The 24695-nt window shown below is 24.0% G+C and overlaps 1 protein-coding gene across 1 annotated transcript; it reads left to right on the top strand.

Annotated features, from left to right (window-relative positions):
• Positions 1-13960: 13960 nt before the first annotated feature.
• Positions 13961-24333, top strand: LOC107068255 (Snakeskin). The gene is made up of 4 exons (XM_015324473.2): positions 13961-14105; positions 21285-21339; positions 22824-22982; positions 23198-24333. The coding sequence occupies exons 2-4, from the start codon at positions 21295-21297 to the stop codon at positions 23384-23386; spliced, it is 393 nt and encodes a 130-aa protein (XP_015179959.1). The 5' UTR covers positions 13961-14105; positions 21285-21294; the 3' UTR covers positions 23387-24333.
• Positions 24334-24695: the final 362 nt, after the last annotated feature.

The following is a 24695-nucleotide window of genomic DNA, read 5'->3' as shown; positions in this document are numbered from 1 at the left end:
CGTTCCAATTTTCTTTTAACTTTAAAGTTAAATAAAAATTATTAATTTGATTTTTTTGATTGATTGACACATATTATATATAAAATAAACTTAGAATATATATATTATATATGTTAATATATAATTATAATTATATATAATATGTTATATATATGTATTATAATTATATTTATAATAATTACACATTTTTATGCATAACGAGTAAAAAAAATATTTCTTATACCATTGCCTTTGTATAACTTTTAATACCACTAACATTCTTCAATTATGTTGAAAGTACTACACGAATTGCGACGTTATTTTTAGATACGCGATACGTGATACGTGTATACGTGCTTATACTTTCGTAGTATTGCATTTGATATCAATCAAATTTTGACAAGAGTGTGTATGTGCTAGAACGTTACTTTATAAGATCATTAATTCGTGAAATTATTCGCTAAATCATGAAATAACTACACTGGCCTGTTCAAATATGACGGATGTATCACAATTACATACTTCCAACTAATTGTAAGTAATATATGACTTTACAAAAAACGACTAATCAAGGTATACGAGATTGAAATTTGATTCCAATTATATAAAAAATAGTTTTCTATATCGTTTCTACAATGCTTACTTTTACGACACCGTTGTAAATCCAAAAACTTCGTTTTAATCTCTTCACACTCCTAGCCACATATGTGAACATTTAGTTTTCTATAATTATAGTTAATGTTGATAATAAATAGAACAAAAATTTGATAATTCAATCAGAGAAGTAAACATTTTTTGGTTTAGCTGCACTAGTAATGGTTAGTTTCGATGTACAGTTAGAGAAAAAGAAAAAAACATTAAGTCATTTTTATCTCACCATTAAAAAATCCTCCCTGAAGTGGTTAAAGTTTCGACGTATCCACATATGCACATGTATATCACTCGCCGGTAAGCACATACACTCGCTCACATATGCACGTTACTTGTAAAACACATTTACACAAGCGCGTGCACGCGTATACGCGGAATAAATTTGACACTTTTATTATAACGCGTTGTTACTCGTCCCGACGTTCGAATAAGACTAACATTTAGTTAGGAAAACTATTACGAAGTACACCGATAATACACGAAGGTCAATTACGTACTTTCGGGTTCGACGATGAGATTATACGGGAATAAAAACAACGCTACATTAGAATATAGTTGACAGTCGAGGTAATGAGGTATGTATATACATAAAAACAAAACATTCAATCGATAACAGTTCTTTTCGTAAATTTGACCTCTACTCACCCCTTCCTTTCTAAGTCGTCACACTATTCGGTTACCGACAAGATGTGTTCGTGTATCATGTGTATCATACATTATTTTACCTCATTCCTACATATTTTATGTACGAACATTTTAATAAATGTTCATACATACCTACGCACATACACACACACAGAGACATATCAGATTATTTAATTGAATAAAAATCCGTGATTTATTACTGTTTTGGGGGAAATCATATAAACTCATATACATTTCGGTAGTTAATAAATAAAAATAAATAAAAGAAATTTTAATTGACTTTCATAAAGGAGTATCTGACAGTTTATACGATAGATTTCGAAGAGAACGGTACGTTGATCTCATAATTCGTGTGTTTTAACTTGAATATACATTTCTTTCGATTTATTAACAATAATTTTTATGTTTTTTATTTTATATGTTTTCAGGTGAATGTTTTGAACACGATGCTGTTACCAGGCCGAAATTTATGAAGTTAACAAATCAAATATCAACATTGTTTTGTAAGTATTTTTTTTTTTATATTTTTCAGTATTTCATCATTTATAAAAGTTCTTTATATTTTTTATGTAAAAAATGTAATTAATTTTTAAAAAGAATTTTTCTTTTATTATCGAATCGAACGTATCGATATCGATTAATGTATAATCAGTTATAAATCAATTAAATTTAAAATCACCATTCGGTTTAATTCGGTATAATATACATTAAAGATTATTATCTTACCAACTGATATTTCAATACTATTAGTTAACCATTGTTAAGTACTATTAGATAGGTAGGTGGTAACCTTCCGTGACCCTTAGGGTCCTCTCTAGATTCTCTAAATTCTACGAAAGATCGATTTCCTCTTTGCTGAGAGTACCAAAGTGAATCCTTCGAGACGCGACTGTATTCATTTGTGAGTCTCTATGCCTGGATCAACGGGAAATTGATTCCTTTGATTTGTCATTCCACTTGTATAAAGTCTTGTCCTATATTTCGTTGGACGTTATCGAGGGAATCTTAAAAAATTTTATATAATCTTTCCAAAAAAAAAAAAAAGTAAAATTTTTTAAATAAAACATCTTTAACGAAACATATTTTCTAACATTGTATACAAATGTTCATTTATTTTTACAATTTAATAAATTTAATAATAATATAATAATTAAAAACTAAATAATTAATATAATTTAATAATTGATAATCCAATAATAATTATATAATATATTAATAAATTATATAATAATATATAAATAAATAATAAATAAGTAATAAAATATATAATAATATATAAATTTAAATAATAAATTAATAATATATAATATTATAACATAATAAATAAATATAAAATAATAATATAAAAGTATATATATAATTATTATTGAATATATTATTTTATAATTAATAATAAATGGTTTTTAAATTGTTTTAAAAGTAATTTTCGAATTTTATTTCAAATGGAAATTGAAGAAAACTTAGGAACACCTTATACCGTATAAAATTAGTTGGAGGGGGGGGCATGATCATCTTCTCCGTGTCCTGGTGAAATTTTGTAGAAGTGCACTTCGCTTTCGAGACTCCATAAAGGATCGATTTTCCCTCCAATGCACTCCGGAACAACCCTCCCGAGACTCTGCACCATTCCATTCGCAAATTGTTATCTTTGCATCTCGAAACTACGGAGATTCGAGTGACCGACGATTGTGTCCTCTTAAGCTCACTTTCTCTCTCTCTCTCTCTCTCTCTCTCTCTCTCTCTCTCTCTCATCTCACACCATTGCTTTAACATACTACTACTACTATTACTTTATGTATTTCTTATTTCCATTTATTTAAATAAACCTCGATTGCGTGAGTGGCCATCTTGTTGCAACGACAACGACGACGTGTCGTTCCATATTCATTTCGTTACGCTCTTGAAAATGATTTTGTCTCAGATATCCCAAATTTAAGTACACTTAAAGTTACGCTTAAATAAACTTATTATTATTATGGTAATTATTTAAATTAAAAAAAGCTAATTTTTAAAAAGTTATCTTTGATTTTAATTCTCAACATCTTTCTTTGTAATCACTATATATATGTTATATATTTGACTTATTTATATATTATATATATATACATATATATCTCTATTTTTTTATTTATATATATATAAATAATAATATTATAAAAATTATAATATTATATTATAGCATAATAAATAAATATTATAATAATAAATAAATATAAAATAATATTATAAAAAATATATATATAATATTATAATTAAAATTAAATTATAATTAATAATATTAATATATATTATATTATTATTTATTTGATTTATTTTATTCTACTAAACGATGTTAACGCTAGTGATCTTTACAGTTGTTAACCATATTTAAAAGTGTGTGTAATTTCAAAATAAAAATCGAATAAAATATTTAATATAACTTTAAATGAACAAACTCTAACACTATTACTTATTTTTTTATTCAATTTAATTCAATCAATTTAATAAATGAATTTTCAAAAAATTGTTCACGTAACTTGATGAAATTGAAATTAATATATGAACGTGGTTCTCTCTAATTCTCGATTTTAATATTATTTTAAAGGATAAAGCGATCACACCGTACGTTACGATTGCGAAAATAAAAAAAACTTGTGTGTGTGAGTTTCTTATCACGACCACGGCATTGATTTTACTAAGCGATTAAATTTTACTTTATTATTTCGTACAAACACACTGACTTTATAATTAATTTTACCATTACTTTTGTACAAACATGAATACTGTTTATTCTTGTGAAAAGAGAGAAAATGAGAGAAACCAAGATGATTAGAAAATCATGTACAAATTTATTGTATAATTAATTATTATACAAATTTATTTACCTTTTATCTTAGTTGAAAAATGCATACGGTGATTAAAAAAACTATGAAAAAGTTTCTTTATTTGACCAATAAAAAATTATTACGAACTTTTTATATACTTCTAACAATACTAATTTTATTTCATGAATTTTTGTTTATTTTATTTTTTTTATTTCAAAGATATAACGCGATTACCGCATTGCATCTACACGATTTGCAATAAACACCTGAAAACATAAATAAGTAAAACATACGTTATTAATGGCATTGTTTATAAACTTTCATTCAGAGGGGGATATAAACTTTCAAATTTCGAAATAGCACTTATATGCTCCTATCGTAGGGAAACTACCTTTAGTAGTCGACTTTGCTTTGCTTTAACTGGACGATTCCCTGGACGATTTCAAATGCAAAGCGAAGTGAACGTGACGGTAAGGGTAGGAGGCTAATTCGAAACTGTTTTAAAGCCCTAAATCCGATAAGAGAAACAAAAGGAATCAACTAATACTACTACTAGTTAGAATACAGGTATACAATATTAAACTTTTAGAAAATTAATATTGTCTGGGAATAATTTGTATTATTAATTTCATCGTCATATATGAATTTGATAAATGTATGAAACATTATGCCACATTATTGATAATTACAAAATTACAAGTGTATTTAATTAAAATTATGTTACAATTTAATAATATATAATTATAATAATATTTATATATATTAAATAATTTATATTTAATAATGTATATATTATATCTTATATATTATATTTTATATTTTATATTTTCGAATCTTTTTGTAGATACAATTAATTTTTTTAAATATGTTATATAATATATATTTATAGAATATATTTAATTATATAATATATTAAATTACACAATATATTTAATTATATAATACATTAAAGTATAAATATAAAATTATATAATATATATAAAATATATAATAATATAATAATATAATAATATAATATAATGTAATAATGTTATAATGTATATATATATATATTTTTATATTGTGAGTAAATTAACATCAAAATTGACTTTCAAACTACCATAAATTTTGCTATGCATTATAATTTACATGTACATAGGAAATACCTTGAATGTGTAGCTAGGCGACGTGAAGCAGATTTACTTTTAACCTGACAACGTACCGCCGTTAAACCGTATTAACATCAAGAAACACGCGTAATAGGATAGCGCCTTGCAAATCTTATAACACGCCATCCTTACTCGTATGAACTTTACAAACGAGTAAAGCTAACCGCTCAAAGTTCTCGTCGATATTCATAGTTAATAATCTTCGATGGGTTTAAATATCAAATTTTTAAAGTATTGAACGATCCTTTCAAAATCATTTATTATATTGTATATGTATGTTATTATTATTATTATTATTATTATTATTATTATTATTATTATTATTATTATTATTATTATTATTATTATTATTATTTAAAATATTAATACGTTTTCTATGCTTATCTTTCTCTCTTTCAAATATTTCGTTTTTTATTTAATTCGATGATTAAATTCAAACAATACGAAGATAATTTTATTTTCAAAGAAATATTATAATAAAAAGAGAAAGAATTATTTTTCCATTCGATAAATGTAATGTTATTTTAAATTATTTCCAAATAATAATTATAGAATATTATATATTACATTTTATATGAACACATTAAAATTAGTATCGTTAAATAATTAAATTTCGACTAATGTATAAGAAAATCCAATAATATTATTTTCATATTATAAAAAATACAAATTTAAACGAATAATTCAATCGTAACATACAATACGTATGTAGTAAAACAAATGATAAATAATAAATAAAAATGCAATCGATGATAATACAAAAATAAATATTAATTATAAACCAGTGTTAATTTAAAATTGATGGAGTACAAAATTATTATTTAAAATGTACATTTAGAGATAAAAATAATTTGTAAAAAAATGATGGAATATTTTTCTTGTTTTTTATTTTTCAAATTAATTCGAGTCTAAAATACTAACGCAGTATTTTTATGATAAAGTATATATATGCTATATACCCTATATCTATGTATCGAGGTGTACATTTTCGAAGGTTTATAAGTGAGCGTGAAAGAAGTAAAAGAGAGAAGAAGATAGATAGACGAATAGAGTGAGGATCCACACACATACAGTGACGCATACCGATGAAGTTGTTTCTTGGATATATATGAAATCTCAAGAGTCAGATACTATCCTTATCTATGGTTAGATCTTACGTAGCTACTTGCATAATTCACTAGATGACACATAGAAAATATTGGGCAAGAATATATATATATACATATATACAATATACCTATACATATATATATGGTTGGCCAGGAAGGAGAGCAAACCCGTGAATCCCAAGAATTTTTATGGATCTCCTTTTCGGCATGGAAGCTGCCGTATCCCGTGAAATCCTCCCTTTAAAAATAGAATAAGAGGGCAAGGAGAGAAATCGCTTTAAGAATTTGTAGAAGGCTCTTCTCATCGAAGTTAACCAGCGAGTCGAATACGAAATGTTTGCGTTTTAGATCGTAAATCGTAAATGAGAAAATGCTACCTACCCTCTCCATCTTTTTATAAACGTTCTTGAATTAATAAAATCCAAAATAAAAATAAAAACTGAATAAATTTTTGACAATATTATACAATCGAAATATAAAAAAAAAATATATCTAAATAAAAATATGTTGAATTATTTATAATTACATTTTTTTAAAATCTAGTATTTTCTAATCTATTATTATTTTTTATATTTTTAAAATATATTAATTTTTATTATATAAAAAAATATTAAAATATAATATTTTTTATTAAATTAAAAAGATATTTAAAAATATATTATTTTAAATTATATTTTTAAAATCTACTATTTTCTAATCTATTATTACTTTTTATATTTTTATTTATATATTATTTTTTATTATATAAAAAAAATATTTAAAAAAATATATTATTTTAAATTATATTTTCAAAATCTAGTATTTCTTAATCTATTATTATTTTTTATATTTTTAAAATATATTATTTTAAATTGTATTACCAAAATATACTATTTTCTAATCTATTATTATTTCTTATATTTTTTATTTATATATTTTTCTAATCTATTAATAAATAATCTATCATTTGTTTTACAACTTATATATTTAATTTTTGAAACCTACGTTACATTTGTTAATAATTATAATTATTATTTCATTTATGTTCTCATATTCTATTTAATAATATGACCAAATTCAGATTTTGTTCATAAATAATTGTCGTTTATTCGAAAACTTGAATATTATCGTAAAAATGTTATCGCCTAAAACCACACAAGATGTTTTAACAAGAAAGTCGAAAACTTTCTTTCATTCTTTTTATTTCACTCTTTTTTTTTTCTTTCTTTTCGTCTTCCATCTCATTCCATGGGACTGTCTGAAGCTCGGCAAGATAATTTTATATATTCCAGAAGATTTATTCAGTGGACCTGGTATGCTCGATGGACCAGGTGAAACCGTGAATATGAAAAATAGGAACTTATATATACGTATGTACATACATGTGAAAATATCGTTTATATATATAGATATAGGATATAAATATATGTATATGTATATATACGTTTGAGAGAAGGAGTCCGTTTAAATAAGAACCGACTCCTTTCTCTCAAGGGAAAGGACCAAGCTCGAATCTTTATATTCCATTGTATGTCTTGGCAACTTTGACCAACATAGAGACAGTGTACAATATTATTTTCTCCCTTTTGAGGTAGTTTTCCATTTTTGTCGACGTTTCTACTCGTCACCAAGAAATTGTCCCTATTTCTCAAACGCACATTTTATTCGAGTTTCAATTGAACCCCCCTCTCCTAACTTTATTCAAATTGCAATCCATTTGTTTCTTTTGACTATTTACTCAACTTTAAAATGTTCTTTTGAACGTAACTCATGGAAATCTACTTTTTGTAAAAAATACAAATAAAAGTAACAAATTTGTTTGAACGTTATAAAAAGAAAATCATCATTTTCACATGATTTCATCATATAATCAGAAATATTATGGTGGTCTCCTTTCCCCAGCTCCTGATTTTATTCAAATTGCAATCCATTTGTTTCTTTTGACTATTTATCCAACTTTAAAATGTTCTTTTTGAACGTAACTCATTGAAATCTACTTTTTGTAAAAAATACAAATAAAAGTAACAAATTTGTTTGAACGTTATAAAAAGAAAATCATCATTTTTACGTGATTTCATTGTATAATCAAAAATATTACGGTGTATTAAAAAAAAAAAAATAGGAACAACACTGGTATAAAAATATATGAGAAATCTTAAAACGGGTCGTCGTTGTAGTCTCGTAAAAGTTAAATTGCAAGGAAAGCATATCTCTGATTTCTGAAATAATAATAATCCTACATAGACGTTACAAACCCAATACTTTTCCTGTTCAACAGATCTCATCCGAAACGGTTCTTGATCGCGCGGATATTCGTACCCGATGTTACCGATACAATATAGCTACAAGAGGAAGGGGGGTGGTATACTGTTTTTCATTCTTTTTATTGCCAATAACTCGGCATCGAACAAGCAGCAGGTCCAGTATAATGGATAACATGTACCTATCCTATGCTCTTGCTAACGTTTACGTGCTTGGTAAAATACTATAATTGATCGCTTATAGTAAAAAAATAAAAAACCATCTTTTCTGATTTACACCATATCATGATATATATATACTAATAATTATTTATAAAATAAAAACAAAAAAATAACAAAATAAGAAAGAAACATTAAACTTTTATAAATGTTACTATTATACTGTACTATTACACATATTCGTTTAAACCTCATTTAAAATAAACCTAAATTTATTAATTTAATTATTTATTTATTATTATATTATAATTATTTATTACATTTAATAATAAACATTATAATTATAATATATTATATTATATAAATATATAATATATTATATTAATATATTTTATACTATATTATATTATATAATAATTATAATATTATAATAAATAATATTAAAATTTAATATATTAAAATTAATTTTAATAATATTGAATATACTATACTATAATATGTATATATAATATAATATTAAATATTATTTATTAATATATATTATAATTTATGTATCGTTAAAAAAAATAAAACCTAAATAATAAAAATTAGGATTATTCTAAAAAAGAAAATCTAAAAATTGATGAAAAACAAAAACCGAATGAAATTACATCTTTAAGATTTCATCGTCAGCAAAAACACCTTTAACCTTAGGCATAGCAGAAAGAACAGCAGATGAACAAAATCATCTTCTCGAAGGAGATCACTTGTCCAATCTCATCTGGTGCGTTCCTACGCGATCATAGAAAAGTCTAGCAGCTCTCGAAACGATCGCATAGAAATGGGGTATCGAATCGTTGGGGTGGATTTCTCGATTACCCGAAGTCACTGACTTTTATTGCTACTCCAAGTCTACCACTCGAATGGAACCCGACGTCTTCCTCTTCCTTTTCCCTTTCTTAAACCAAACCCACCTTCCTCAACCTCCCAACCCCTCTCTTCTCATCTTCTATTTCTTCTTCTTCTTCTTATTCTCTTTTTATTCTCCTTCTTCTATCATTCCTTTTCTCTTGGAACGCGACATACTACTCCTGGGTCAGTCACTTCGTCGTCCCTTGCCCTAAATCACCGCGTAGTGACTTTTTTTATGGCACCTATGTCGCTTTAGAAATTCGACCGTGGTAGGAATAAAGCCTTGGTGAATATTGCTCGGTGAGAATATCGCTTGGGATGAATCTTAACGTCTTCATCGTTTCAAAATAAGAAAAGAATTTTAACAAGTATTGAGGTTAGGTCACACGTGTCACTTATATATCATCCAGAAATATCAACTTGTCAATAATTCCAGAAATTATTTCCTCATTGAGCCAAACAATCTACGAAACAACACAGATGTTATTTTATTTTGTACAATTTCCTGCTTATAAGTCCTAATATGAAATAATAAAAAAAAATGAAACAATAGTATTGGGTTGTTCGGAAAGTAATTTCGTTTTTTCCTGACACAATATTGGCATTAATTGATACAAACCGACAAATAACAAAAACACGTGAGATGTTAAATTTATCAAATTCAACTGTTTATGCCCACTTGAAAGGACTAGGTTTAACTCTTCGAAGTAAAAATTATCTTCATTTTCACAAAAAGAAAAACAAAATTACTTTCTGAACAACCCAATAAAACATTAAGATAACAGTAAAAATTATTATAAAGGTTAATGTTGAATAACAGGATTAAAGTAATAGGACCGACCTTAATTTTAAATCATAATTTGTAATTAATAAAAGAAAGAAAAAAAGAATGAGGTCACAGGAGTTGGCAAAGCAGGGTGACTTAAATTAAACAAAGGATGAACATTACACGGACGATTTCATTTTAAATTTCGGAAAAGAAGTTTTCTAGAGCAGACGGGAGTGTGACATGGCAAAGCGTTATACACTGCCCTCGGAGCATTGTCGGCAGTATAATGTCTTCCTTCCCGCGTTCGTCCTCGTCGTCCACAGCAGCAGCAGCAGTCCGTACATTCCCGAGAGGGTCCTACATCCAGCAGGATGATAAATAAATTAGCCACGGAAATGTTGCAAGTTATTACAGGCTAGACCATATATATATATATATATATATATATATATATATATATATATATGTATGTATATATGTAAAATACATACATAGATACATATATACAACGTACGAGCTCACACTGTCTATTCGGAAAATAGAGAAACGTTCATGTCACTTAAAGTTTACTTCTACCATGGTTCCTCGCCTTGAAAAGCTCGTTACCTAATTTCTCAAGTCTGTGTCAAAAAAAAAAATAGAAAAAACAAAGCGAGAACAAAAACAAAACAAAAAAATTCTTCCATAAAAAAGTAAAAAGAATAAATGGAAGAGAAAAGAAAATTCTGTTGCATCGTACTGCGCTTCATTAGCGACGGTAAAAAGCTTCAGTGAGTTCTTCCAGTATAAAAAGAAACGTTATAACGAAGGAACGTGAAATTATATTGTTATCCAAGAAAAAGACAAACTTTTCTTTCAAGCATCTTACTTTTCTTACGACTTATATATATATATATATATTTTTTTTTTTTTTTTTAGTTTTTCTTTTAACACTTTTTTCTCTCAACATTTTTTAAATTAATAATAAAAATTATTGTCAATGTCTGGACGATAAACGAATTCCTTTAAATGTGTTTTGACTACTATAGATATCAACTATTGACTAGAGCAGTTACCATCTTGATACGTAGTTTCTTTTTCAATCGATCGGTGACGCTGCTGTAGCCTACCGCGAAATAACACCATAACAGGATACCAACTATCGACGTTTCTAACTTCTAATTTAATTGATCGATCTCTACCATATAGATCTTTTACATATATATAGTAGTAGTAGTAATATATATATATATATATATATATATATATATATATATATATATAGTATTGGTAAATGGTAAAACTCACATTGATAAAGTAAAAGTACAGAGAAAGTTACTTTACCCATTGAGCACAAAGTATAGTGTCCGCAAGCGGTTAAATATGAAACTGAATCATACGACATGCTATAAATGCAAATAAGATTAGAGAAATAAATATAGAAATATTATAAAATTATAAAATTTATTGCAATATATTTTAGAATAATTATAATTAATATATTATACTTTTAAAAATATTTTTAATTATACATTTCTCAATGCTTACCTTGATTGAAAGAATTGTTATGCGCATGCGCATAACTAACAAACCTATCTGCCAGAAAGAGAAAATATTGTCTACAGTATCATGTTTTCGATCTTTTCTTGACTCAACTAATATATATATATACAGTACTACTAACACGTATAATTTTTTATGTGTATACACACACACACACACACACACACACACATTTTATTTATATATTTACCATGCGTTATCAGAGTTTAATAAATTATTTGCTTATTATTTTCTTGAATCTTTATGATTTTTGTATGCACTATCATATAACAAAATTAGCAATTTAAAAGATTTTACATTACTCTAACAACATCTGAATTTTAAATTTTATCCACACACAATATCGATAAATGATAGTATTTAAAGGTAACGGGTTAGATAGACTGTATAAAGATACAAGTAGTATAGGAATTAGTAGATTATTAGATTATTGGATTATTATTAGATCAAATTGTTGTATGTGGAGTAAATTGGAGATTGGATTATGGTAAAAATTAATTGCTTTGTGCAAACGTGTATTGGAAATTATAATCACACTTAAAATTGTATATTAAAACAAATATATTATTATATCACAATTACATATAATTAATTAAAAATAAATGTTGTAATAGATACACTGAGATTTTATTAATATATTTAAGTACTTTGTATGCAACCATGATTGTTTATTAAAATATAAATTTAAAAAATATAGAAATACGAATATTACAATAAATACTCAATTAAATTTTATTAATTGTTAATATAAAATATATATATTATTTCTCATTTATTTATGTTTGACAATGATACAAGGGTAAATAGATAATATGAAAGGTTATCTTGAGACCTTTTTAAGACTTCTTCAAATCTATCATCCTCTTATAGCATTTCTTTACTAGGTAAGCAAGGTTTATTAAGTAATGTGACGTAATGAGTGCGTTCCTACACGCATACGTAAGCACGTACTCGAGCGTGCCACACATACTATCGAATATATGTGTTCCTGCGTTTCTTGCAGATGTGACACACCATGGTTTACGTCATATTTCTAATTAACGACGTAATATCCTTTCGAAAATATTTAACATCAAGAAAATCGATTTTAATGTCATTTTTTTTGTACGTCTCCCAAAATATATTGTTGCAGAATAAATAACTATAAATTTACCATAATTAATTCTTATGAATAGACAAGAAATCAAAGATACATATCAATCAGAAAAATAGAATGTAATAAATATTTGTAATCTAAAAAAATAATAATAATAATAAAAAATACAGAAATATTGGAATGAATAATGCGTATTATCAGAATGATTGCAAATATTTAAAGAATTTGTCATTTTTCGTATTATTTTCGTTATCAAAGCTTATCGTTAAATTATATATACATTTGTACTCATTAATGATTTAGATTTATTCTAAGAATTTAGATTTTCATAGTAAATATTATACATATCTTGCAATTACATCATCTTTAATAATAAAACAAATAAATTGATTTAAAAAATTTATTATAATATTACACATAATTAAATATATAATATACACATAATAAAATATAATATTATATATATAATTAAATATATATAATATACACGTAATAAAATATAATATTACATATAATTAAATATATATAATATACACACGAACACACACACACACACATAATAAAATATAATATTACACATATTAATATTAAATATTACAATAACATTAATTAGAATCAAATTGAATTATCTAAATATATTTAGATCACTTATCTTTTTCTTAATAAAAATAAAATATCAATATGCATATGTAATAAATTAGATAAAATAAATATAAATATATAAATAAATATATGATAAATAATAATAATTAGAACAATAAAAGATAAGCGTTTAAATTCATGTTTTTTGTGCAGTGTTAGGATCCGTCATCGACCAAGATAAGATGAAAGAGTCATTTCTTAGTCTCGATAGAACAGACTTACCCACACACTACTAACACACATAGTATATACTATGACGCTATGATCGTAAACGCCATTGTGTTTTAAAAAATCGTATAAAGCACGGTTTAAGAGGAGGAACACTCCCTCGCGACATTGGTTACTCGGTTACGGCGTCAGTTACTGTTGAACCATCGTAACGTGAACAACTTTCTACGAACGAGTTTAATCCCGACTCGATTCAAAACACGTAAGTAAAATAAAAAACAACAAAACACTATTAAATAATATCACAACAAATTTTACGAAGTGAATTTTTCAATCTGTCTAAAGTATAATAAATTTTAAAAATAAAAATTTCATATTAATAATAATAATAATAATATAAAATCAATGTATCATTTAAATAAATCAAATTTATTTACAAATGTGAGTATTAATGTTAACGTATATGTTTTATCAAACATCATGTATGTCACATATACAAATATTTATTCAATATCATTTGTAGTATTCGCTTGAAATAACTTCTTATATATATATATCTTTCTCTTTCTCACTGAGGATTGATTTATAAGAAGTCAAGGAAGATGCGTCGTAAGAAATCGACTTTCGCCGGCGCATGTTTTGACGCCAGAAACCCCGTGGTGTTGTCGATTCTCTCTTTCGTTTCCGAAATAATTCTCATACTAACCCGTCGTGTACGGTTGACCTGGTTTTGTTACTCTTTCCTTTGAAATATAAATTGGGTCCGATCAAAAGATGCAAAGTGTAAACCCTGTTCTATATATGAGAACACGCCTATCATATTTAGCATGTGATGTATTAATAAAATAAACTAATCAAAATGTTTTTAAACATTAAATCGAGGAAAAAAATATTAACTTAAAATTTGTTGATTAATTATTCTTATGAAATTTTTTTAATAATATAATAATAATTAAAATTAATAATAAATTTTGTAATATTTAAAATTAAATATTAAATTAATTAAACTTAAAAAAAATTAAACTTAAATATTTAAGATTAAGTATTAAAAATTTAAATTTAAATTTAAATTTAATATTAATAAATTAATTTTAATAATAATTTATTATTTTATTAATTTTAAATTAATTAAGTATTAAATTTAAAATAAAAATTATTATTAACGGCATACTTGTTTTTTTTTTTTTTTTTTTTTTTTTTAACTATACGTGACAATACTTCAATGTTATCGGTTAGAAATGACTCAAAAGATGATACTTGCAATTATCTGTACGTCACTTGAATCGATGCAAAGTAAACATCAAGAATTGTTTAGTTTTATCAAACACGTACATTTTCTAACGACACGTGCCAATATAATATATGCATATGCATAGAATTTCACAAGAACTCTCTATTGTGAATATATATAATTTGTTTTTAAAAAAAATAATTAATTTTTTTATTTCAAAAGCAAGTTAACTTGATTGATATTAATCCAATCTCAAAGAAATACATGCACACATATGTATATTTAACTAATTTATTAAAAATTGAATAATAGTATAATTATTTGATAAAGTAATAGTGTGTAGATTCGTTGGGAGTGGTCAATTAAATAAAAGTCACGTCACATTCAATTTTTAAATATAAACTGCTCTGTCATTTGTTACTTCCTCAATTCTCCTAGCAAATCTCACTCTCTCTCTCTCTCTCTCTCTTTCTCTCTCTTTTGATCAAAAATACAAGATGTGGTTAGAATCATAGAAAGTTATTTTTTATAGAAGAATTAATTTCTACTTCAAATAAAAAAAAAATAAAAAATAGAAAGAAAGCATTATATTTCACTTTATATCTTAGGAATTTCTTGTATACAATATTTTCTATTATTTTATTGATATTATTAATAATGTTATTATATTATTATTAAAACTCTAATTTCTTATTATTATAAATAATATAATAATTAATTAGATATGATTATTATTATAATCATAGAGAATTTTTATTATATTATAATATAAATATATATTATAATACATATTTATATATCAAATATTCTATGATTATAATTATAATAATAAATAATAATTAATTTTTTATTTATATTTAAATAAATTTAATAAAATTTTTTATACTTATTATTTTATAAATTTTAAATATTCATATTAGTAATTTTTTAATTACAATAATTAATAATTATATTCTATGATTATTATTTCTAATGTTATGAAAAATAATACAATCAAAAATTGTCCAAAACTATGGAATATTTGTCAGTTCTAAAACATAATTATCTATTGTTAAAAAAAAAGCACTGCTTATGACCTTGAGCTGCCCACATTTCGGTACTCTTTCTCTTCGTGATCCTTCGTTTTTTATACTACTATATTCAAGGTTACACGAGCAGGTATAACCACCTAAAGGATCAGCCTCGAATATACTGATTTTGCGTCGTTCGATAATTTTTTAAAAGAAACAAAAATAGAAATACGAAAGAATAGTCCGATTTAATTCAATTGACCTAATTACACGCATATATATAAATAGGGTGGAACATTAATTTTATCTACGTAAATTATAATATATATATGAATTATTTTGAATGATATTACAAAATTTGTTATACACAGTTGTACGATATAAAAAAAGAAGAAGAAGAAAAAAAATGTGAATTAACGTGAACTACTTTTTTTTTCTAGATATGAAAACGTAGAAATAATTACGAGGTCATTTTCATTTTTTTTTTCTTAAATAGAACAGTATATTATCGTTAACATAGTATGACAGATTAGAGAAAAATTCTAAGAAATATCATTTTGTTAACTTTGACATAACCTCAAACGAAAAAGAAAAAAAAATAATAAAAAGCATATTTTAATTGAATAATTGTAAAAAATCAAACACACACTCCTATTAAAAAAAAATTATATTATCCTGTTTTTCATATTGTACACACACACACACACACACACACACACACACACACACACACACACACACACACACACACACACACACACACACACACACAACTTTCGTATAGAATATTTTTCAACGTAATAAAAAAAAAAAAAATAATAGAAATAATTTTAATAGACAAATTTAATGATTAAACCTGCATATGAAGAAACTTCAATTACTTAAAAAAAAAAAAAAGAGAGAGAGAGAGAAAGAGAGAAAAATAGAGAAAATAAAAACACCTTATTTCCATGGAAAAATTTAATGCGTTTAATTAGATGCACACATGCATTGGAGTCAGATTTTATTGGACGAATCTGGTTTTAATAACCCAGCATTTAATTAAAAAAGTTAACATTCCTTTAATGCACGGTCTCTGAAGGAATATTATGTTCCTTCCTTCCTTTTTTTCTGTTTTTTTCTTTTGCTTTTTTGAATAATCGGATTCAATAATTAACTAGCATGTTGCTAATCACGTTAACAAAGTTAAAATAGTTATATTCATACATAACAATGAATAACCTGATTTTCAAGAATTCTTCTTTTAAAAAAAAAAAATCAGACAAACTGTTATTTTATTATTTCATTTGAAATATTTCACATTGGATTGAATTATGTATTACAAATTTTCTCTATTTTTCGATATATACAAAAAAACAAAAATAAATTCTTGAATATCAATATTGATATTATATATAGTAGAATAATATTTAAAGATGACCTAAATAAAAATGAACGGTGTTTTATACGATTTATTCGTGATTCGCATTGATTACTTGTATTCATCGAGTATAACACATACGATTATCTGCTTTTCAAACTCGTACTAAATATAAAACATTCGTTATTTCACGCAATAAAAAAAATGATTTATAAGAAAACTTTTTGTAAACAATTCTCTCATTGGATCACATATAAAAAGAAACATTGTTCAGTATTCATATTAAAATCAATATATAAAACGATTATCTTGTCATCATCAATTGTAAAAAAAATATAATAATCAATATAATAAATTATTTGTAAATTATTTTAATTATTATTTATTATTATATTACATCAATATAATAATATAACATAATATGATGTATATAATGTATAATCTAATATATAAATAATATATAAAATTAAATATTATTACATTATGTTAATTATTATTAATAATAAGGTATTATTTAAATATAAAATAACTTTATATTACGATTACTGTAAAAATAAAAAAATAATTCGGTATAAATTTTTAAATTAAATATTATTTTTAAATTATATTAATTATTAATTTTAATTATATTATGACAATATAATAATATAACACAATATATATTCAATTTTATATAATAATATTATTATATATTATATACATATATAATTTAATATTATTATTATAATTTAATTAATAATAATATATATATATATATATATTATAATTAATTATTATATATTTATTTTATTATATTATATTAATTATATATTATATATTATTATTATATTAATTATATATTATATTTTATTATATTATATTAATATTATATATTATTATATAATTAATATATATATATATATATATAAATTTAATATTATCATTTATATATTATATTTTTGTAATTATAACATTATTACAAAATATAAGTTATTTATTAAACTACGTTACTATTAACATAATCTATATATATATATATATATATATATATAATTTAATAATATATAAAATTAAATATTATGATATTCTATTAATTATTATGAATAATATAATATTACGATTACTGTAAAAATAAACAAAACTCTGTATGACATAATGTTCTAGAGTCTGACGCATAGTATAAACATGCAAGAAAATACGCAATATTACACATACACGTAGAAATATTTACATACATACCTTGTACGTACATGGGTATGTACGTATTACTAATTTCTTTTACATTCTATCCATCTTTGGTGCCCCATGGCCATGGGTGCTTCGTTCCACTGACCCAACTTAAAAGCGTCACACAGTCTGACTTTAATAAAACTCAACTGACAAAATAAAAAACAGATATGAATACACATACACACATACACATATACATACTTTATCCCATTCGTTCAGTAATTTTTTTATCTGGAAAGAGAAAAAGAGGAAAAGATATATATATATATATAGTACTTTAATTACATCTCGTTTTTATATTCTGAATCTTTCCGTATCAAGAACCAAGAAAAAAAGATTAACATAAAGAAATAAAAAAAAAGACAAATCTTGTTGTACGAGAGTATTATTTTCATATTTATATTTTTAACATCGAAATATGATTTTTTATTTTTTATTTTTTGAAACACCAAATATACAAAAAATAAATTGTTAAATTAAAAACTCGTTTATGTCAAATGATCGATGGTTATATCGTTTCCTATCGTTACGCAACTTTTAATCGATTTTTTTTTGACAAGTTCAATACGTAGAAAAAGATTTATTTAATAAGAGAAATTTCATTAAAATACGAAAGATTTATAATATACGGTAAATATATTATAATATATACAGTATGATTCACCAGATCTTTCCACCTAAATAACTCTGAAAGTATAATTGCACTAGAAAAGTGAATAAACAAAAAGTTTCATGAAAAATTCAGGACTACAATATGAAATTAGTATTTTTCTGCTTGGTTAAGTCATTTTCGAGATTTATTTGTCAACTTTGTTTTTTTAAATACAATGTTATATTTAAATACTTATTTTCGGATAGCGGCTGACAAGACGAATCCAATAATGTGCAACATTAATATTTTGGAAGTTCAACGAAGATTAAAACTGACAAACAAGCTGACCACAATACAGCTCTTCTCGTCATGGTCGCGTTGTGGTCGTATCAGGGTTGCATCAAGGTTGCGTTATACTTCAGTTGTTCCGACAACGGACGGAACAGATATTTTCCGAATAGTTTTTATTGGTCATTGTCAGGTTTTGTATTTAATGTTGCACATCATTGAATTCGTCTTGTCAGCCACTATCCGAAAATAAGTATTTAAATATAACATTGTATTTAAAAAAACAAAGTTTACAAATAAATCTCGAAAATGACTTAACCTAGCAAAAAAATACTAATGTCATATTGTAGTCCTGCATTTTTCATGCAACTTTTTTCTTATCCACTTTTATGGTGCAATTATACATATGGTGCTATTTAAGTGGTAAGGGCTGGTGAATCACCCTGTATATACACACCTTTTTATTCTGAATGTTTAGATTACTCGTTGTTTATTTATCTCGATTAAAAATAATTTATATACCATCTTAAAATTGATCTTTGATCCATCAAGAGGATATACGATCAACAATAATCATCTCGTATCCGATCATTACTATAAAAAGAACAGTATAGTAGTATAAGGTTACGTCAGTCCGACCTAATACCAACTACGTTTCGATTTGATCAAATTAAACGTAAAAAAAAAAAACGTTTAATTTGATTTATTGACAAATTTAATATGTTAACTCCTTAATAATTAAATGGCCGCTCACACAACATGTGTGTGATAACCAGAACAACTGTTATTGGCTGTTATTTATTTATAACTTTATATATATTTAAAATTATATAAAATTAAATGTTTGTTTTTAAATTGTTTTTTGTTTTATGTTAATTTTTTTTCGTGAATTTAAATGAAGTTATATATTTTATAACTTACATATATATATATTTAGTTATATATATAAAAAATAACTTATATTACTTATATATAAAAAGTTATATATTATATACTATATATTAAATTGTATATCAAAAATATTACCGGGTCCCTGGTGACGTTTGACTTCGTAAACGTGCGGCCATTAAAGTGTTAATAATTAAATAAAAGAAATTAAAATAAAAACAAATACTGTCTTATCAGTTTATATATTATTATTATTATCATTATAAATGATCATAAAAAAAACCAGTCACCTCTGGTATCACGAGACTGTTCACAACCATTGCAAGTTTATATCGATCTTAAAAGTTTTACTTTTCTCATATAAAGTCTATCAATAATTCATAAACTTTAAGTTGTTTTTTTTTTTCTAAACTCATGTCCATAAGCAAAAACTATTGTCTCTTTGTTTATATGCTAATATCGAACACAATTTGTTTCCTTTTTCTTTTAAAAATATTATTTTGTATGTTACGTTGAATAGAATTGATTTAATTTGACGTTTAATTGAATGGAAAGAAATTTTATTTATTTTGCTCGTCAACACACACACACACACAATTTCATTTGGTTGATCTGATAATAGCATACAATAGATTATATAACGGTTTCGCAATACGCGGAAAATAAGACTCGTTAAGACTTTCGTTTATAAAATAGCATGATTTTATATGTGTATGTGTGTAAACAAGATTTCTTAATTGGTAAAAAGGTTTAATATTTCTTATATGATTGTGTCAATTCAAACATTGTCATCAAATTATTTTGTTCAAATTATATTTTTACACGTTTAAATAATTAATAATTATTGATTGTTTTTTTTTCAGATAAATAAAAATGGTTAACATTACGAGGCTTACTATCATCAAGTTCTTTGAACTTGTAAGTATATTTACAACACTTTATTATTATACTACTTTTAAAGTATATACATTATGATTAATTATTAAAATATTAATTAACCCTTAGAGTGCTATAGACGCATATATGCGTTTGGTAAAAATTACCAGAGTAGTCTATCGATGTATATACGTGTTTGTTAATATTAATATAAAATAATGCAATGTTTATATTAATTAATGAAATTATATTCAGAAAGAACAACTTTAATTATTAAATATAATTTATTATTAGAATCTAATTAATAATAAATTATTCCGTTTCTATAAAACATTTTAGTTAAAAGTATTCACCACTCAAAGAGTTAATAATTAATAATAATGATCATAGATATATAAATTTTATATTAAATATAAATTAACACTTTAAAAAAGATAATAAAAAAGATAATGAAATGATTTTTTTACAATAAATTTAATATAAAAAGTTATAACAAATATTATTTAAATTCAATAATGATAATACTTCGATCATAAAGTTCATTAAACAAAACTATTCGTAATACGAGATAAAATACAAGGTAGTCATCTTGTGAATCATCTTTCTGATAAATTTATCATTAAGAGTGCGTAATAAAATAAAATAAAAATTTACAATTAAATGCAAGATTTTTATTCATTTTTGTAATAATATGTCAACGATTATGCATACACTTACATAGATTGTATAATATTTATGACGCCATATTATTTTCTTGGTTAATTAATTTAGTTGAAGAAACGTCATGAATATAACATTAAAAGATGATCCAAGAATGGTATTCGAAGAAGTACATTCGTACATACATAAGTACATATATGTATGTATATATATATATGTATGTATATATGTGTCATTTAGATTACGATTCGAGTCTGTACTATCGTCCATAATGAAAATACTTACCTGTTGCTTGAACGAATAGTCTTGGAAATAGGAATGAAGTCTTTAAACTGGAACAAAACATTAAAAGCTCTAATGTATTATTTATAGTAATATCGATGGACAACAGTATACTTATTTTCAATGACCTCATTTAGTTCGTTTATTGATAAAAAAAAAACTATTACATTTTGTACAATAATTATAAAATTATTTATATTTATAACTTTTTTTTACACAAATTTGGTTTGAAAAAAAGGGAAGGAGTATTAATGATAGTGAATGAATAAAATATATATTATTATTATTATTATTATTATTATATAATAATTATTAACTATTTATATTTAAATAATATATAATATTTAATAATTCGTATAATTTTAATAAAATTTATATATAATTATTAATTATTTATTTATTTTAAATTATAATTAATTATATTATAATATATATAATGTATTTAATAAAATAGATACATATATATATATTATTATCCACCTATATGTAACATAGAACGTATTTTTTCATATATACTTATATATATAATATTGACTTTTTAGATATATAGATATATAGATATATATGTATATTGACTTTTCCAGATCTTGGTATGCGTTCTTATCGGATTGCATTATAATTCCTTTAACGCGGGAGATCAGCATACAGCTATGATCACAATGGGTACCTTTGGTGGATACCTCATTATTCTAGTTGGTTTGTTTGCTGGCAGTATAATGGCAACTCCGGTCAACCGACGTGTGGTACGTTGAAAATAATATCTAACTGTAATATATATACAATCAAAACTATACTACATTTATATTTCTTTTTTTTCTTATTTTTTCATTCTTGTTTCAATAAACATTGATTTCAATCTAATAATCAATACAATGAACATATATATAATACATATATAATAATACATACGTTTTATATGTTACATTTTAATGATTATATTTTTTCGTTTATGTTGTAGGACCTTTTCTTCTCGTTGATTGGTTGCGCTTTATTCATAACTGCTGGTGCTTTGAATATCAAACATTTCGATCAATTTGCTTATAAATCCTCTTTTCGTGATACAGGCTTAGCAAAAGGATCCATTAGTATCATTCAAGGTGTACTTTTCCTCGTTGATGCTTTCCTTACGTTTAAAGGAGAAGCTTAAAAAATAAAAAAAGATCAAAAAAAGTACAAACATCTTTCAACATTATCGAGGGACTCTACATAGTCGGCATTCAATGATTTTTAATAATAAATGCTGACATATTTCATTTTTTTAATTAAGAAGTGTTATCGATGTTACATTTTACTGCCAAAGAAAGCTGACTCTCTCTCTCTCTCTCTCTCTCTTTCTTTTTTTTCATTTTTTTTTATTTTTTATTTATATGTATATATATATATACATATTCAATAATTTGCGTTTCACAAAATGAAAACGTCAAGAAACGAAACTACGCTTATTATTAAATCACAAATAAAAAATAGGCTAGAGGTCGGACGAAATATATTTAAAGTACAAAAGAAATAACAAAAAAAAAACAAAAAGAATATATAAAATCCATTTATTTTTGCTATTAACAATTATTCAACATTATTTACTTCGTGAAATTGTCAATATAATATATAAATATATAAAAATAAAAGAGGAATTCAAAATTTATATGACACGTAACATCCTTTCTATGTAAAAAATGAAAAACCTTGATTACAATACTGATTTATATCTTATTGCAATTTACAGTACAGTTTTTTATAGAGAAAAAGAAGATTACAGATTTATATTGAGATATTTATGCAGAAAAAAAATATTATTCTTACCCAAATTTTGAGCGTCAATCTCTTTTTTTAGAAATAAGTTTAGCGGATAAAAATGAATTCTTATTGTCACAAATTACATGTTCGATAATTATAATACACCCTAATCACATTCTAGGACATAAGTGTGTCGTTTTATAAAAACAAATTACACGTAATTTTGATACACATATTGCTAATGTAAAAAAAGAAAATATCATACATATATGTAAGCAATTTATTTTTTCCTTCTTATGTATATTTTGTAATGCTACTACGATAAAATTAATAATAAATCGATAATATATAATCGTTCAATCAATGAATTTATAATATCACGTATATACAATATCGAACAAAAATATTGATATTAATTACATTTTTCTATAAATCTATAAAAAAAAATATAATTAGTTAAATAATTTATTGTCAAAAATATATCTTCAAAATTAAAATATACACATGTTGAAGTTATAAGGAAAAAAATGTATTATTCCATACCATAATTAAAAATTGTAATATAATAAAAAAAAGAATAAAACAAATTCTCGACAAATTAATTAAAATATATAAAATAATAATCGCGTTAAATGACGAAAAAAAAGAAACATAGTTAAAATAAATCGGACAATTGAAAATGACGGGAAAAATCTCCATGTATTATTTCATGCCATAATTAA

This window comes from Polistes dominula, unplaced genomic scaffold (assembly GCF_049000335.1).
Source record: "Polistes dominula isolate Pdom_NZ unplaced genomic scaffold, Pdom_raw_medaka contig_12, whole genome shotgun sequence".
Lineage (NCBI taxonomy): Eukaryota > Metazoa > Arthropoda > Insecta > Hymenoptera > Vespidae > Polistes > Polistes dominula.
The sequence above is the reverse complement of the archived record's forward strand: the minus strand, read 5'-3'. Positions and strand labels throughout refer to the sequence as shown.